Here is a 16,716-nt window from a genome sequence, read left to right on the forward strand (position 1 = left end):
TGCTTCAGTTAATTACTAGCCTAACGCAACTCAATTTTAAATCAAATCTAATCGAAACAATCGAAAATTACATTTAATCCAAAACTAAAATCATAATTAAACGAGTTTTTATTTAATTTCAATTAGTTTAGGTTTAATTTGAAGCATGATTTCAATTGATTTGGATTGCGCCAGGTTAGCAATTAATTGCAGTAATAAGTCTTAACTAAAAATCAATTCCAAACCAATTTTTCAATTGATTGTTACATTTGTTACATTTTTGATCAGTTGAGAATAGCTAAGTTGCATTCTTTTCTCATCTCCCTATGGTGAATCACAAAGTGAAACGCGAGATATAAACACATCGCGGCACGATTATATATATTAATATAATCACGTCGTCCGTAGATAAGCCTAAGTCAAACCTGAGCGACATCCAACGTATATAAAAGTTAAAATGTCAGAAATATTTTCATGAATACTTCGGAAATTAATACATACATATGTATAAGAAAATGTTATAAGATATTCAATGCAAAACCAATACTTTGATTTCTACAATATACTCAAAAATTACAGATATCGGTGAGATGGACATATTTCTATATAATTATTATAATAATTTCTCTGTCATCGTATCTACTTTTGACGCACTATAATTTTTCAATTATATACAGCGAAGGGACGAAGAAAGGTGGTCTGGTATTGATCATAGACGCACGCTATCGAGCATGGCGAGTTGCAAGATCCTGCATCAGGTTATCGGTGATGCTTCTAGGAAGTCGTGCAACTTCCGTGTTCGTTATACGTCCAGATGGGTTCTGGGACAAGCGTGTCGACAGTTGTACCAAGTCCTATAAGGACAGCGAGGTCTGTATATTTTCTCTGAAAGAACAACTTTTTTACTAATCAACCTCCTACTAATAGTTAATTCCATGTTTATCCGTACAAGTAGTTATTTCATTCGCTTTAAGGTTGTTCAACATATTTGATCGTTATAAACATCGAAAATTATAATTTGTCAATTCATTCTATGAGGTAGAAAGGGCTTTCGAATTGACAGAATAATTCGATACACTTTCGATTAATCTTGACAAGGAATGAGATCTGATTTATGCTTTGTTTGTTTTTTGTTTTACGATATTTTTGTTTTTTCATCGATTTCGATTAATTCGAGTACTTGCAGCTCTTGGCAATTTTTAAAATAATTTTTTTACTATTTTTTTCAGCCGATGTATGTTACCGTCGAAAGACTTCACGCGTTTATTGAATTTTCTCAATTACCATATGAATTGTGCGGCAACAAGTTTTACGATCACACGGAATGGATTCGAAAACGTTTGGTACGATCTATTTTATTGTATATATCGAAAGTTTTCAATAAGAGTTATCGAATATTTTTTTGTTTTTAAATAAAATTTTTCTTTTAAATTTAAAAAAAGTTTTATTGCAACATATAGTATGATTGAATACAATTATATATGAAACACAATATTAGTCAGATGGCAACCATTTTTTTTGTACGATACCACCCCCTCTTTTTTCTTAATTAATTATTGCTTAATTTAATTTATCGATTATTTTATAGAAAGTCGAAGAATACATGAAGGATGGCTTAGAATTATTGTCGAAAATGTCGAATTTGCATGAACGATTGAGCAGCCTTGATGGGATTCGCATGAGGCAATCGGATGATGATTTAGAATCTTATTGGGAAATCGGAATGGAACTTACGTCTGTTGCTTCTCGTATCCTTAACTCAGGTTTATTAAACATTAAATAAATCATCGGAGTTACGTATTATATAAGGAGATCTAGACAACAAATTTTCTCTTTTTGTATTCATAGGTAGGAGTTTAGTCAACACTATGAGTAGGGATTCGTCAAGAGATTCTTTGGACACGGTTAAACGGATACATGGACTTCTTGATTCCATTGAATTAAAACAGGTAACTCGTTTGCGATATATACATATATATATACATGTAAATCTAGATTTTACATTTCTATCATATTCATTATTTATACAGGTAGACATTGAAAATTGTTGGACTCAAATGGAAAGAAGTTTGGACACTGTGAAGGTAATAGACGACCTCGAAAAAGGTGTTTCACAAGTAACAGAGTGGATTTTGGGACCGGCTGATGCCATGTTGAACTGTTCCTATCAAGTTGGCTTTGACGTGATATCTTCGGACGAGCTTAGACGGCAGCACGAGCAATTAGAATTAAAATGTCGAGTAAGATAGCCATGAAGATGATTCTATTATAGTTATGTAAAAACATTTTTCATGATAATGTTCCTTTGATATTTTTTTAGGAGACGTATGGTCGTTACGCTGAGTTGCTTCATAAGATTGACTGTTTGCCGACAGGTCATTTACCGGAGGATTTGAAGTCTCAAAAGGATTTCATGGATTTTGTTTGTCGAAGCTTTGCATCTAGATTGGAAAGACGAAGGAACGTTCTCATTACCTGTCAGAGATTCTTTAGGCTTGTATCTGAGGTAAGTGTAGAAAAAAAAAAAAAAAAAAAAAAAAAAAAAAAAAAAAAAAAAAAATAAAAAAAAGAAAAAACAAAGAAAATACATTGAAAAAGAAAGAAAAGACTCTTTGTCATTTTTAGTACTTCGATAAGACGAGCGAAGTTTTTGACAAGTTGGTGATGACAAATACGACTCATGATTTTTCTCAAGCTAGCTTGAAACTACTCATGCTAGAAAATAATCAATTAGCCTTGGGTAAGTATGAAATTATATGATACAATAATGGTTCGATGCAATGTATGGAATTTCATGTTATTCGATGTATTTTGTAGAAGTGTTAGAACAGGAACTTGTGAAAGAGGGCGAGAAACTTTCAGACATCTTGTCGATGCCTGTTAAAGATGCCCTGGGAAGAGACATTCATGTTGATTATGGCGAGGACATTGTCAATGTACGCGATATTTTGGATGCTACGATCGCTAGGAAGAATATCTTTAATGATAGCGTAGAATTGCAGAAGCTGACTTTGAAACAAATCTCTTTAATACATACTTATGAGAACGACGCCGAACAGGTAAATAAAAAATTAATTCGAACGAAAATCCTATTTCTAAATTTTTTTGGATTGATACTTATTAGGCTGTTAAATGGTTGAACGATTTGTTCAACGTTCTCTTTCACAATCTTATGGAGGTTGGATGTAATACTAGCGAAATACAATCGCAAAAAGAAAAACATCAGTCCTTTCAGGAAACTGCGAAGGCAAGTTTAGTCTATAGGTGTAACAAAAAAGAAAACGAAATGTATATAAGAAAAATAAGCGTATGCTAAATGATTTTATCTTATCTTTTGATTTCTTTGTTATTTTATTTCTTTTTTCTTTTTTATAGGGAACTTATGAGTACGGTTGTCAATTGGTAAACGGAGCACGAGTGTTAAGATTGTCTTGCAGATTATCATTGGACAACAACGTTCACTTGTTTTCAAGATTACGTCAAACATGGAAACAGTTACGTTCAGCTGGTCAAGAGCAACTAACTAGGCTACGAGTATGTGCCGTTTTTCATAGAAGCGTTGAGGATGTACGTAAATATGTTTTCCTGATGGAGTAATGCATGACAAGGCAAAAACTTGAGTTATCACGAATATTTTTCTTATATACAATTTTACAAAATTTTAGCATTGTTCGAAATTGCGGGATTTGATTGAAATCGTTGGGTCTTTAAAACGAGCGAGAAAAAATGAAGATTTCGCTAGCGAGTGCCGTGCTAGAGCTGAGATAAGGGATATCTTGGGTGATCGAGAAAAACTATTGTTGGACGTTGGCCGCATGGTGAGACTAGGACGTCTTTTGAGGACCAGATTAAAGGAACCCGTATACCATCAACGGCAAGTACGACGACGGATCGACGATTCATAAAATTAATCGCTAAGTTATTATTTAAAGAAAATAATTCATCAAAGTGAAAACATTATCGCGATCGGTATTTTGGTGTTGTATGAAAAAAAAACAAAAAAGAGAAAAAAGAAAAAAAAAGAAAAGAGAAAATGAAAGCCCGAGAGAGGAGATCGTGCAATTGGGTTAACTCAATAAACATAAGGTATATTTCACTCGTCGTAGTACGTGGCTTTCCGTAAACTAAAGTGCCAGGGGGAGATAAAGTTGAATATAAATTGTAAGGGGCAAGAAAGGAGGGGGGGGGGAGAGAGGGACTAAGTTGGCGGTTAGCTCCGTTTTTAATAGAGGCGGCGTGTCAGTTCATGGTTGTTCGTCGAAGGGATAGCAACATCTTATGAGCGGTTCATGTGAGTTATATCAGACCTAACGAAAGACATTTCTTTGTTCTTCTCATTTCTTTTTTATCCTTTGAATGTCTTATCGATATGATCTAATAATTTTAGATTATAAACTTGTTACTTGTTGGATAATATTATTTACTCGTCTAATCGTCCGATTATATTCGAATTCGTAGAAATGTGAAAGCGAATCAGATCAAACACGTGTACTCGTCTTTGATGGTTCTCTCATATGTGTTCTTGGCGCGACGAATATGGGACGGTCGTGTGTCTTTAACACATTTCAAGAACAGTATTCATAGAAGTAAAAGTCTTATTTCATAGACGGTCATGGTCAAAAAATAACTCCGCCAAAGTGTTGCTTATTGTTAGACTTTGTCCTAGCTTGCCGTTTCTAAGATATATCATATTGTTTACCAATTGTTGATCAAATGTTTTGTACGAATATATTTACCGCCTGTATGATTTCAATCATACCAAAATATGTACTGACATTAATTCCAGATCTCTGATATAAATTCTTCAACGTGGAGGTATAGATTATATCATCATTCTCTCACCCACGTTTCGTGTTTGGAAAATCCGATTGGCACTTTTCCACGATTCGAAGGAACTCTATTGATCAAAACTATGTCGGCGTTAGAGTTTTAAAATCATTTTTAAATATTTTTTTCTTATATTCGAATACAAGAAACTTATGGCGTATAGATTAAAAATGGCGCATGATCCTGGTACTTGATGCCACAGACGGTGTATCTGCTCCCCGAAATTAGAACTTCGTCCCACATTGAAAGACCATCTGGCCGACGACGCGCCATCACGGCGCGCTGTCACTGTCGTCGTTCTTACGCAATCACTAAAATTTGACGTTTTATCTTAGAAGGTACTTCTAATTTTGTCAATGAAAACAGATCGATCGGTGTCGAATTTTATTCGAAATTATTTCTTCAGTGCTCAATTCGTTTTATAACTTTTATAAAGTATAAACCATTTACATGGGTAATAATTAATATTTCCTCGGTTTATATACTTATCGGCTCATTGAAAAATAACTCGAAAATATTTCTTTCTCTCTTTTTCTTCCCTATTATTTTTCTCTTTTTCTAGACGTTACGAAGTAAGGTACGAGACGCAGTAAAATCTTTTTATACCAGGCTAAGTATTAAACATCATATTTATCACTTTCTAGAATGTCCGAAGCCGAGGATGCTTCGGGCAAAGCCGCTAATCTAACAGCGGTCGAAGCGATCTCTGCGAAATTGGCAGAAGTAACCCGGTTAGCCGAGAAACTGGATGCAAAATTGTGCGAAGCTGGAGCGAGGACTCAGCCGGTACCGATCCCTAGCTCGGCTTTATCGATCTCTTCTACCCTAACACCGACAACGACGACTTTAGCATGCACTACGTCTCCTGTTGTTTTACCTAAATCCATAACGACAACGACAATTTCTTCGATTACTGCACCAATCAGCGAAATAACTCCTACATTTGTTTATTCGAACGATTCTGCTTCATCGTCGATCGGTGCTAACGATGTGTCCACTTTAACTTCTTCTTCTAACTTTGGATTATTGCCTGGACCGATCGTTTCGCATGTTGAAGATACTAAAACTTCGTCAGCAGTTTCATCAATTCCTTCTGGTAGCTTCCCATCGATGATGGCTTCGAGCGAGGTTGTTTCAAACGGCTCATCGATGACCGATGCTGCCGAAGAAAAGCAAGAAATTGTAAGTGTAATGTGTAAATTAAAGAATTATGTAATAATTAGCTTTCAATTAATTTAAATATTATCTTTTTCTTAGGAGGATGTTGAAAAGTTACACGAAGAGAGCACGAACGAGGATGTCAATGTAGATGGTTACGTGACAGCTACGGAATGTTCGATCACGCCTACGGCGAGATCGCGAAGCGAATCTTTCGTGACATCTCCGGAATGCGAAGACATTGTAGTTTCATCAATAATACCAACTGCTTCTTCTACTTTAGCTTGGTAAAAATTAACATTATGATTTTTCTCATTTATTCATAAGATATTAATATATTTCTTGGTGTATATATTTTGATGATGTTTCATTTAGGTGGAAGCCGGAAGAGCCGACGAAAGAGCCGGAAATAATAATTCCTGTGAAAGTTGAAAAGTCTGACGTATTGATGGAAAATACCAAAGTCGAAGAAAAAAATGAGTTGGTACCGTTAGGGAAAGTCGTTTCCATTGAGAAGACCACGGAGGTAGATCTTAGGCCTTTCTATTTTTACTTCACTAGCTTCGGGAATAATTTTAAAGAAAAATATCTCGATTTATCGCAGGAGAGATCTGGAAAGATCGTAAAGGAAGTCACGGAAACGACTACTTTACGTGTCTCACACGACACTCACTTGGGATTGGCGTCTTATAAAGTTACCTCAAATACGTTGCAAGATCATATGCAAAACGTGGATGTTAAAGAGGTGCACGATTCTCATCATGTAATAATTGAAGATCCGAATAAAAAATTGAATGGTATCGATCGTGAAATCGATCCCATTTCTATGAAAGGTACGTTTGTTTTCGTGTGTTGATTTGTTTTATAAAATTTCTTAATTTTTCATTTTATATTATTATAATATTTTACAGATTTGCCTGAATCATCTAAAGACGAATCTTCGAGGAAAACACCGATTTATACTAAGATGATCAAGAAGATTACAACGGACGAAGAAAAATCGCATACGATTAGTAAGGAAACGAAAAACGTTTGTTCGATAACGAAAACTTATACGAGACATCACGAAGACAGTGGCATCGAGATGTCTCCGACGAAACGCGATAAAAATGAGATTGAGGGAGAGGAGTTTTTGGAAAACGCAAGGAAGGTGAGTCGTTCGATCGACGATATCACGCAAAATGACGAGAGAAGTTCGTCGGTCGGCTGCTGCAACTGCAGTTGCGCTCACGAAGCTGCTTGTTTCGCTCGTTACGACACAGCCTCCGGTTTATCAAAGTTCGCTGAAATAACTGCCGTAGCTTTGGCAAATGAGAATCGACATCGCCTGCCTCTAGCTAATCCAAGCTGACTGATGTGTGACGCATTTTATGTTTCTTCTTCTTCACAATTTTAACATCACAGATAAGATATCGACAAATAGAATCGAAGTAAAATATACATTATTAATATATAAACATATCGAATGTTTTTATTATTTAACTCCTCGTTAAAGAGTCAATCAGAATTTTATTCTCAAAATGAGGTTCCACGTATGGTATGCATTGCATGGTTTAATGATTATTTCTTTTTTTCTCTTTTTTTTCTTTTTTTTTTTTTTTTTTTTGTAAATAAAGTATCATGTGTCGAATACATCAAGATTTTCATTGATTACTGCACGATATTTGAGATTTATTGCATGTTGATCGAAGGTAAGTGCATTACTATGATCGAAAGGAAAGCGCTAAAGGCGCATGTAAATTTAAAATCGCCGCCATTAAGCCGTCGTATTTCTTCGGCCGTGATAGGTAACCTTCGATGATAATCGGCTACGATCGAGAGCGCTCGGCTCACGACAATACGGGCTTGAAGTCGTTCGAAAAGTTTAGAATCTTTAGTCTCGGTTCAGCTCGGCGTCCGTGCTAGACCTGTCGGTGACGTGACATGTACGTGACATGTGTCACACGAGTGTCGACGTTATTGCTTGAACGTGGATCGATTTAGGTGATTGTCCGCCTCTTTCTGACATTGCATTGATTTCAATAATTAAGAAAAACGCAAATCGTCGACTCGATTGGAAGAGATTTTTTTTATCTTTTGAAAATTATTAATCACATTCATTCATATCGAATGCAACTGATTACGTTTTTACGACTTGAATTTTTAGGGATTATCAAATATTTATAAATATCATTATTATAATATAAATATACCGTGCTGTCATACATATTTTTATTTTGTTTTCAAAAGACATAGACCATCTTTTCGAAAATATTGTTCTTTTTTTTTTTTTTTTTTTTTTTTTTTTTTTTTATATAGGAAACATTAAAAACGACATCGTGACATGGATTTTATCATTATTCGCAATATTTCTTTCATCGTTTTTAAAAATTAACGATGAAGCACGTATGAATTATCACTGAATTTTTATATCAGGTCCAGCCAGTGTCACGCTAAAACGATCACGTGTTACATCTCGTCATTTTTATTCAAGGACTCGTCTTCCTTTGCCAGAGAAACAAATAACTATTTGCATTTTCTGGGAAACGAGTAACATATTGTTAGTATTGTTTAACAAATTACATAACGTCAAATCGTTTGATGTTAAATCTCAACAATTGAGCTCGCGTTCAATGGGATTCATTATTCGATAAATTTTATATATATATATATACATACATATATATATATATATATATGTATATATATATATATATATATAATTTTTCTATAATAAATATATTAATGCGATAAAGGAGCGAAAAAAGATCGAAAAGAAGAATTATTGTTAAACCGACAGTTCGTGATCGGTTGAAGAACTTCTTACATGTGCCGAGCATAATGAGACAACGGTTTTAATTAATCAGTGACGCCCCATGAATATTAATTATTAGATTACGTGCAATTACTTGTATGCATCCGATGTAACGTTCCGGTCGTTAAACAGAAAAGCGTTCGTTAACGTATAACGATAAGTCGGCATACGACCTCGTCAGAGTTCCTTTATATGTATCCATTTATTTTCCTTTTTTCTTTTTCTTTTTTTTTTTTATTGTCAAAATATCAATAGAACGATCGAGTACAGGAAGCATGATTTTTTCAAGCGATCGCCGTCGTCCGATCACACTGCTTTCGATGTGGTGTACTTCTCGTTCGGAGAACGCCACCAGTCAGTCCGGTTTTATCCTCCCATTCGTTCGTCCGTGTCGGTGACGTCACTCTATAAAGATACCCATAATGTATAAACATAGCGAGTCTGTCGGGTAGCGAGCTTTTATCGAGTTTTTTCATTAATCTCATTACTGACACATCGATTACATCACGAGAAGAGGAAGAAGAAGAGGAAGAAGAAGAACAAGAAGAAGAACAAGAAGAAGTAACGCCTTCGTTTCGTCATGATCACGAAAAAGATGAAAATTTTAAATTGAAAAATGAGAAATCGCGAAAGATCGTGAGATTTAAAAAGTCGGCAAGGATTTGGTGTCTATCTATTTTAAACGCTATGATTAAGGGATACCGCATTATATATTCTACACGAAGAACATTCTTTCGTAGGCGAGGAGAACGTGCGTACATAAGACGTGATGCCTGTGTATCCCCGGAATTCGCGCGAACGCGACTTGGCTGACCGCCAAAATTAATGTTAATCGTTCTGGAACCGAGTCGAGGACGTCATTTTGAATCTCCTCAAAGAAAATATAGAGCGAATTCATAGACGATTAGATTCGTTCGTAAGCTTTACTATCCTCGATCATGAGATTTAAATGGTGCGGGCATTAAAGTCTCCGATAATACACCATTACAGGACACCACACTTACGTACACGTTCAATAGGTTTTTTTCTTTCTTTTTTTTTTTTTTTTTTTTTTTTCTTTTTTTTTTTTTCTAATTAGATTATAACATTTTCGTACGTTCATTAAAAATAACACAAACGAATTTATCTAGGTAGAATAGTAGTAAAGTAGTATATAAAGCGGTAAAGATCACGTGCGTAAGATACGAAGCGTGAAAGAGATATATCCATGAGAGTTCGAGGACTCTCAGTGTAGTTTTTCTGGCATATCGCCTGATAGTTATCGTTCGTCCTTAACCTTAACTTTCAATGTCTTCCAATTAACCGCGTCAAAGACGATTAGCCTAAATCGATGCACGATTCATATATTTCTATTTATCACGCGAAAAAGACGAGATTAGCGAAAATGGTGGACGGACACAATCCGATGGAGATGGACAAGAGTCCAGAAGGGTCTGGCGAGGATTCGCAAACTATTGCAGAGAATAAAGAAAATACGCAGCAGCAGACTACCAACGGGAGTACACCTACAACGACCATAAGTACGATAGCTGTGCAAAGTGGAGAAACGCGTCTGGTGATCGCGTTGCTTCAGGTAAGGATCGATGAAACGTCATATCTTTGATTTAGCAGGAAATTGATATCGGAATTCGATATCAAACAAATGGTCAATTAAAATAAGTAACAATTATTAATAAATCGATCGTTCCGATCGTTCAGTTAATCGTTAGCCGATCAATGGAACTGATTCAAAAGGAAATAATCGAAATCAATCGTTAGATTGATCACTCGATTGACGCTATTTGAAACGACAAAGCCAACGACTACCGTGTTGCATGGTAAAAAACTACAAGGAGAGCTTGTGTCGAAAATATATTCTATGCCCGTTGAGGAACATGAAAGGCGTTTGACGTGTACCGGTGCATCATGTAGAGACATACATTATGTACGTACATACGAGAACGTTATACGAAGTTCATAGTGTTAGATATTTCGGGAGCCGAGTTGCTCCACGAGAGTCTATAGCTATTTCCGAGTCCTCTCGAAACCGTAAGCGTTTTAGGTATCCACCGAGCAAAACGAATTCGCCGAAACTCTACGAAGGATAAATTTAACCGCTTCGTACGCGCGGGTTCCTCTTCGAAAGTTTCTCATCGTCAGTGCCACGTAGCAGAAGACGCGTTATGCGGCTATTTTTCTTTTTTCCTCCTTTTTTTTTTCCTTTCTTTTTCTCTTTTTTTTTTTCTTTTTTTTTTCTTTTTTTTTTTTTTTTTTCAAAGGATCAGTTTGCGGTTGGTCGACCGGCGCAAACGATTAATGAGCCCCCATCGGGTTTTCCATAAAAAATAAGTGGCCTGACACTTACCGCAGTCTCACCCGCCTAAGACTTCGATCTTCACGAGGATCTAATATACATATAAAAATGTGGTCTTGAAAATCTTCTAATATCAAGGAGAGTATTCGTTTTGCGTTAAGTGAACATGTACTCAATGTATTAATCCCTCTTTATCTCTATCCTCTTACAGAATCAACCTTGGTATAAATTTCTCGTAAAACGATACACTTTTGTATCTCATATTCTCGATTACCTACTCTTTCTGATCTTGTACATAACCCTACATCTATATACCTACGTATACGTAAATGACTGAGGTACGAGAGAATGAGGGACGTACATGGGAGTAGGTGCGCGCGCGCGCGCGCGCGCTCGGACGCACGCTCACGGGGCCACGTTCCGTGAAAGACAGACCGGAGAGAACGACAGAACGGTTCACGTGTAACAGGTCGAAAGAGAAGAGAGGTTCTCCCTCTCTTCCCTCTTTCTTTCTTACTCTTCTGCCAGGGAGATCTCCTGCACGTTCTCGTGTAATCTAACAAACCGGTATTATACGAGCTGCGCCGGGCGTGATCCTTCTACACAACGCCAATGTCTATCGTATCTACGACCTTACGACACTGACTCCCGCCTACCCAAGAAGAGGGAATGGAATAGGAAAAAGAAAAGAATAAAAAAGAAAAAAAAAAAAAAAACAAAAATGAAAAAGAATAAAAGAGAGGGACGCAGGGTTTGTCCAAAGACGGGACTACGCGAAAGTGGTATAGCCACTTTCAAAGGATCCTCCTACCGATCGATTTTACTTTTTGATTTCTTTATTACGTTTATCATTTTATCTTTTTCTTTTTTAACATCACGCGATTTTGGTATCGTATCGACGAATTTACTCGATTGTTAAAGAAGATAAGATAAGTAGATGTCTTATGAAATAAAACAGGACAAGATTTGTTCTAAGGTTGTTATATTCAGTCTAATGAACGAATTAGAAACAGTGATAGCTGTTATGTAACGAATATAATACGTAAATCCAACCTAAATCTTTTAAGAAATTGATATCTTCGCATATTCCAGGTGATTTTTTACCCGACGGCATATGCGACGAATGACAGAGTTCGGAGATTTTAACGCTCTCGGAGTCTTTTCATAAAATCCTTGGAGTCTCGTATGAGACTCCTCTCACAATCAATGCACGTTGGCCTAATTTCTACGTTCCGAATATGGTCACGACTTCGTGTACACGCTGTCCGTTCTTCCATCGTTCGCAGGAGGTTGTCGTTCTTTAAGAATCTCGCGTGCATTCCTACATTTGTAACACGCCCGTGTCTCTTTCTCTCTGCATTCATGTGTATATGTGCATATACATATGTACACCTACATACGTATGTGTGTGTTTATGTGTTTGTATGTTTGTGTAGGTACACGTAAGCGTGACTTTAGGCAGGCGCATGCAATTTAACTCGACTGCAAAAGTCACTTTCACTCCGTTCGCATGGAATCCCTTTTCATTGTCATTGTTATATCGAAGTGTTCCTGGATTCGATATGGGTTACCTTCGATATCTTAGTCATCCGAGATTAATCGAACGAATTCAATTATTTGTTTGTTCGTTAACTTTCTTTTTCTCATTAATATTTATATTTATATAAAACTTTTATAGAAAATTGTCGACTTTCTTTTCGTCGCCCACGCTTTATGTTTAAAGAGAAATTACTGTAATTTCTTCGGTACGTGAGCAAAATGAGAAAAAACGAAATAACACTCGTCGAAACGTGTCACGCGATCTCGCGACCGTCACGGTTGGATCGGACATGCGAGAATTTTTTCCAAATCCTATTCCAAATGAAATAGAAAAGAAAAATGATCTATCATTTGGGAATATTTCGTTCAAATTTTCTTTTATTTAATCGCATCTCGAAATATTATTGAAAATATTTCTTCTGTATAAATCCTGAATCGATTTATACAGAACGAACGATTTGGTTTGATGATTGATCGTAATCCGATCGATGCTTTTTCATGAGTTTGTAATTCGTAAAAGAGAAAGGGTGTACCGTTGACGAATGACAGGACGGGGAGAGACGAGATCGGCACCAAGAGCGAAGCTTTGGCCTATCGCCAAAGATGAAAATGGAAAGCATATCTCGCTTTTCTACGGTAGAACCTCCGGATGAGGTCGATGAACTCTCGCAGCCGATCTCCCTCGTTTCGTACTTTACGTCTTTCTCTTGCTGCCTTTGAGTATGGAGGGTTGCCCGCGAGTCTCTCCCCCCCCCCCCTCTCTCTCTCTCTCTCTTTCTCTCGTTTAACTCTTCCCGATTTTGCTGCCGACGTCGCATTTAGATTCGTCGCTGGGTGCTCCGGAAATTCACCGATTCGATTGACGTTCCTTTCCTTCGTTTCAGTTTCATCGGACTAAATAATCTTCTGACGAATATTATACGCATATCTACATATAAGAAATGTTTCTTTCTTTTATTTATTAATTATTGCAATCTAATATTTTTCGAAAAATAATCGAAAGCATGGAGTTAATTGGAGATCGGTGAAAAAAAATTTGTCGTTTCGAAATCTTAGTCCTGTTTAATCAATAAGAGAGGGAAAAGTAAGAAGCTATCTTCTTCGTCGAGCTAACAAACCGGTCGGTGACTTGACCGATAAGACAAACTCGTAATTAATGGATCCTAGTTATTGCATAATACAGAGGATCGTTGTTTCCATGATAGGAGATTTACAATTTCTTCTTTAGAGTCTAATAAATTTCTTGAGAAATTTTTCTTCTACAAAGAAGATCAGTTGAAAACTTGTTAGGATTGAAAATGTTAAAATATCTTTTTCTTTTTTGATTACATTTTATTTATGTATCGCAATATACATAGACCATGAAGAAAATGTTAGATGATGAATAACACGAACACCCTATATTAAGCACTTAGCATGTAGATTCGTAAGATTTGTATAATCGAGATCATCAATAATCGCCTTCTCGCGTTTTAGAAATGGTATAGAATCATTTCGTAATTATGTAGACATGATGTGTAAGTGATTAGAATCTATCTCGTTGAATCAGCGAGGCTAGGAAAAAAATTTACGAGCGTAAATTTACCGGCTCCATCTCCTCAATCTCCATTTTCGTGCGGAGCCGCCTCTTTTCACGTCTCTCTCTCCCCTTTTCTTCTTTAATCTTTTTTTTTTTTTACGTGAACACGCAGGTATGGTCAGAGAAGAACATCGTATTTTCGTTATTTATAGAACATATCATAGGACATTAGATATCTTAATTAATTGCTACTTGATTAGCGGTTACTGTCGGAAATGAAATTAATGGAACATACAGGACAGATAAACGATGCTGATTTATTTTTATACTCTGTCCAAGTAAATTGGATATCATTGCTTTCCTCTCTAATAATAATAATGATAATAATAATAATGATAATAAGTCATAAAACAAAATAACAATAACAATTTAATAATATTCTTATAAGAATCGAGATGAAAAATCTAATAGAGAAGATGATGGAACATCGTCAAACAATTGTTGGTTTTTGAGAGAGAGAGAGAGAGACAGGGAGAGAAGGTGGAAGTGTAAGTATTAGCGTACGTGAATATAAAGGAAGGATTTAGAATGGCGCGACGACGACTCGCTACAAATAAACTTAGAAATATAAGGAGGGACGTGATGTCATCACCAAAGGAGTACCAATGTCGTACGTGTATAATAAAATTTCGCACGAGACACAGCGCGTAAGCGTACGTATGGATATATAGACTGACTCAGAAAATCGATTATGTGATGTTTATAATTATACGAATTGTTTTTCTTTTTTCTTTTTACAATAGAAAGAGTAAGCACGGAAAAATTATAAATAAATTGTGGAAAATGAGTATCATATAATTATTAACAAAAATGTATGCATCTACAATAATCACAAGAAGAGTAAATGATCAATTCTTTGCGAGTCACTATATATATATATATATATGCAAATGTTTGTAAAACATACGAGATGATTGTCAAAGGTATTCGTCACCTCAACGACAAGGAGCCTTTTTCATAATCGACAGGAAAATTTACATAAATGGCACTTGCCGTTCGCGAACCCGTACCCTTCAATTTAAATAGTGCCACTTTCTTTTTGGTGTTCGCTCGTTCGCAACGAACCGGTGATTATATCATGCTACGCACGCATAAATCGTAAATCGTAAATCTTGTTGCATTGAAGGAAGCCTTCGTCTCGGAAAGGTTTTATTTCTATCTATGCCAACGTTTCATTCGTTTATCATTCAGATTTAACATCGCGGAAGAATAGAAAGTTAAAGATTTATTCATGCTTCTGGCTCGTTATTGAGCATCGTTGAATGGGGGAGAGAAAAAAAACTAGGACGAGTGGTATTTCGGTTGTTGAATAATCAAACAACCAGCTTGTCTTAACGTCGTCTGTTCGGGGCAATCAAAATAGATCTAGTCAGATTTTGTTCAAAACTATTCATTTACGATTATTTCATGAAGGATTTCATCGCCATGCTGTTGTTATTTCAATGAAAACTTTTTACGAACAGAGATTTCCGGAAGAACGAGTATAATAATTTTGTATACACAGAGGTACATGCGTGTGTATATATATATATACATGTATAAGAATATATAATTTATTTATGTTACTGTCTCGAGACTAGGATGATTATACTTTACAAGGTAATATCGAACGTATTTTCGATAATCGGTATTGACATTTCATTTTTTTTCTTCTTTAGAGACGTTGACGACACGATCGTTACGTAAACATGTCATGTAAAGCGATACGTAAAAAAACAATAGTGAAATACCGTAGGCAATTTGCGTAAAATAATTTTCATTTTCTTTTCTTTTTTTTCTTAATTTATTTAGAGTGGAGAATGGCTACGATTGAAAGTCTTGGAGGTACAACCAGAATTAACGAAACTTGGTTCATCGGTGAAAGAAGCCACGGAATTATCGAACGCTCACAATGAAGTTCTTTTGCGATTGCAGGTAAGATAGACAGAAGAGAAATAGATATACAAAATGTCGAGTTTGAAAAATCGTGATATCATTTGTTCTTTTTTTTTTTTTTTGTGTCTATTTGAAGAGCAAACAAAGTCCGGTGGAAGAATTATTGCGTCAAGCCGATCAATTGATTTCGACACAAAGACCAAGGGCGGAAGTTTATGCCGCTATGGCCGAAACGTTGGGCCAAGCATGGCGTGATGTGAATGATTTGTTGGAACGACGAAAACAGATTCTTGATTCCAACGTGCTCTTTCAATGGTTGGTAAAACGAATATCGATTAATCAAAATCCTTGGGAGAACAAGGTAATTTGTTACCTTCTATGTTACAGCCGTGCCGAAGAATGCGGAGAAAGCATGAAGGCTCTTGAAATGGCATGTAACGATACTCTATTACCGATCGAGATCGAAGCGGTGAAAAACTTCCTGTCGAAGATACACGATCTTCGAAAGACTATGCTCGAAGCATTGATGGGCGCGTTGCAAGAAGGGAAAATATTGTTGGATAAATTGAAGGAGATTGCGAACGAGGGTACTTTGGATTCCAGACCCGATAAAATTAAGATCGAGGCTGATCATGGTAGATGAATGATAAAATAAAATAATTTTGATTAACC

At 36.1% G+C, this 16,716-nt stretch overlaps 1 protein-coding gene and 2 long non-coding RNA genes across 18 annotated transcripts in view; 2 read left to right on the forward strand and 1 right to left on the reverse strand.

Annotated features, from left to right (window-relative positions):
* The window catches only part of LOC124954284 (titin), a 38,040-nt gene that overhangs the window by 1,131 nt on the left and 20,193 nt on the right, over positions 1 to 16,716 (forward strand). For 10 of the 16 annotated variants that reach the window (XR_007102505.1, XM_047506977.1, XM_047506973.1 and 7 more), the window contains 18 exons: positions 657 to 849; positions 1,209 to 1,322; positions 1,568 to 1,742; positions 1,828 to 2,219; positions 2,300 to 2,485; positions 2,605 to 2,719; positions 2,797 to 3,038; positions 3,104 to 3,226; positions 3,355 to 3,546; positions 3,645 to 3,853; positions 5,451 to 5,988; positions 6,064 to 6,251; positions 6,340 to 6,490; positions 6,569 to 6,797; positions 6,876 to 7,114; positions 15,961 to 16,083; positions 16,181 to 16,359; positions 16,432 to 16,679. Coding sequence is in view for 15 of the 16 variants with exons in the window: in XM_047506977.1 (XP_047362933.1) it covers positions 657 to 849; positions 1,209 to 1,322; positions 1,568 to 1,742; positions 1,828 to 2,219; positions 2,300 to 2,485; positions 2,605 to 2,719; positions 2,797 to 3,038; positions 3,104 to 3,226; positions 3,355 to 3,546; positions 3,645 to 3,853; positions 5,451 to 5,988; positions 6,064 to 6,251; positions 6,340 to 6,490; positions 6,569 to 6,797; positions 6,876 to 7,114; positions 15,961 to 16,083; positions 16,181 to 16,359; positions 16,432 to 16,679 (3,836 nt within the window). In the remaining variant the exon portion in view is untranslated. Of the gene's footprint in view, positions 1 to 656; positions 850 to 1,208; positions 1,323 to 1,567; positions 1,743 to 1,827; positions 2,220 to 2,299; positions 2,486 to 2,604; positions 2,720 to 2,796; positions 3,039 to 3,103; positions 3,227 to 3,354; positions 3,547 to 3,644; positions 3,858 to 3,997; positions 4,066 to 4,171; positions 4,271 to 5,450; positions 5,989 to 6,063; positions 6,252 to 6,339; positions 6,491 to 6,568; positions 6,798 to 6,875; positions 7,115 to 15,960; positions 16,084 to 16,180; positions 16,360 to 16,431; positions 16,680 to 16,716 lie in introns of those variants that run through there. The other 6 variants (XM_047506966.1, XM_047506969.1, XM_047506968.1 and 3 more) reach the window with 6 other exon arrangements.
* The window catches only part of LOC124954297, a 41,470-nt gene continuing 25,256 nt past the window's right edge, over positions 503 to 16,716 (reverse strand). Inside the window, exon 3 of the long non-coding RNA XR_007102509.1 lies at positions 503 to 9,163. This is a non-coding gene — a long non-coding RNA (uncharacterized LOC124954297). The remainder of the gene's footprint in view (positions 9,164 to 16,716) is intronic.
* Positions 10,409 to 11,142, forward strand: LOC124954299. The gene is made up of 2 exons (XR_007102512.1): positions 10,409 to 10,682; positions 10,800 to 11,142. It is a non-coding gene; the product is annotated as an uncharacterized LOC124954299 (long non-coding RNA).

Source organism: Vespa velutina, chromosome 15, assembly GCF_912470025.1.
Source record: "Vespa velutina chromosome 15, iVesVel2.1, whole genome shotgun sequence".
Taxonomy (NCBI): Eukaryota; Metazoa; Arthropoda; class Insecta; order Hymenoptera; family Vespidae; genus Vespa; species Vespa velutina.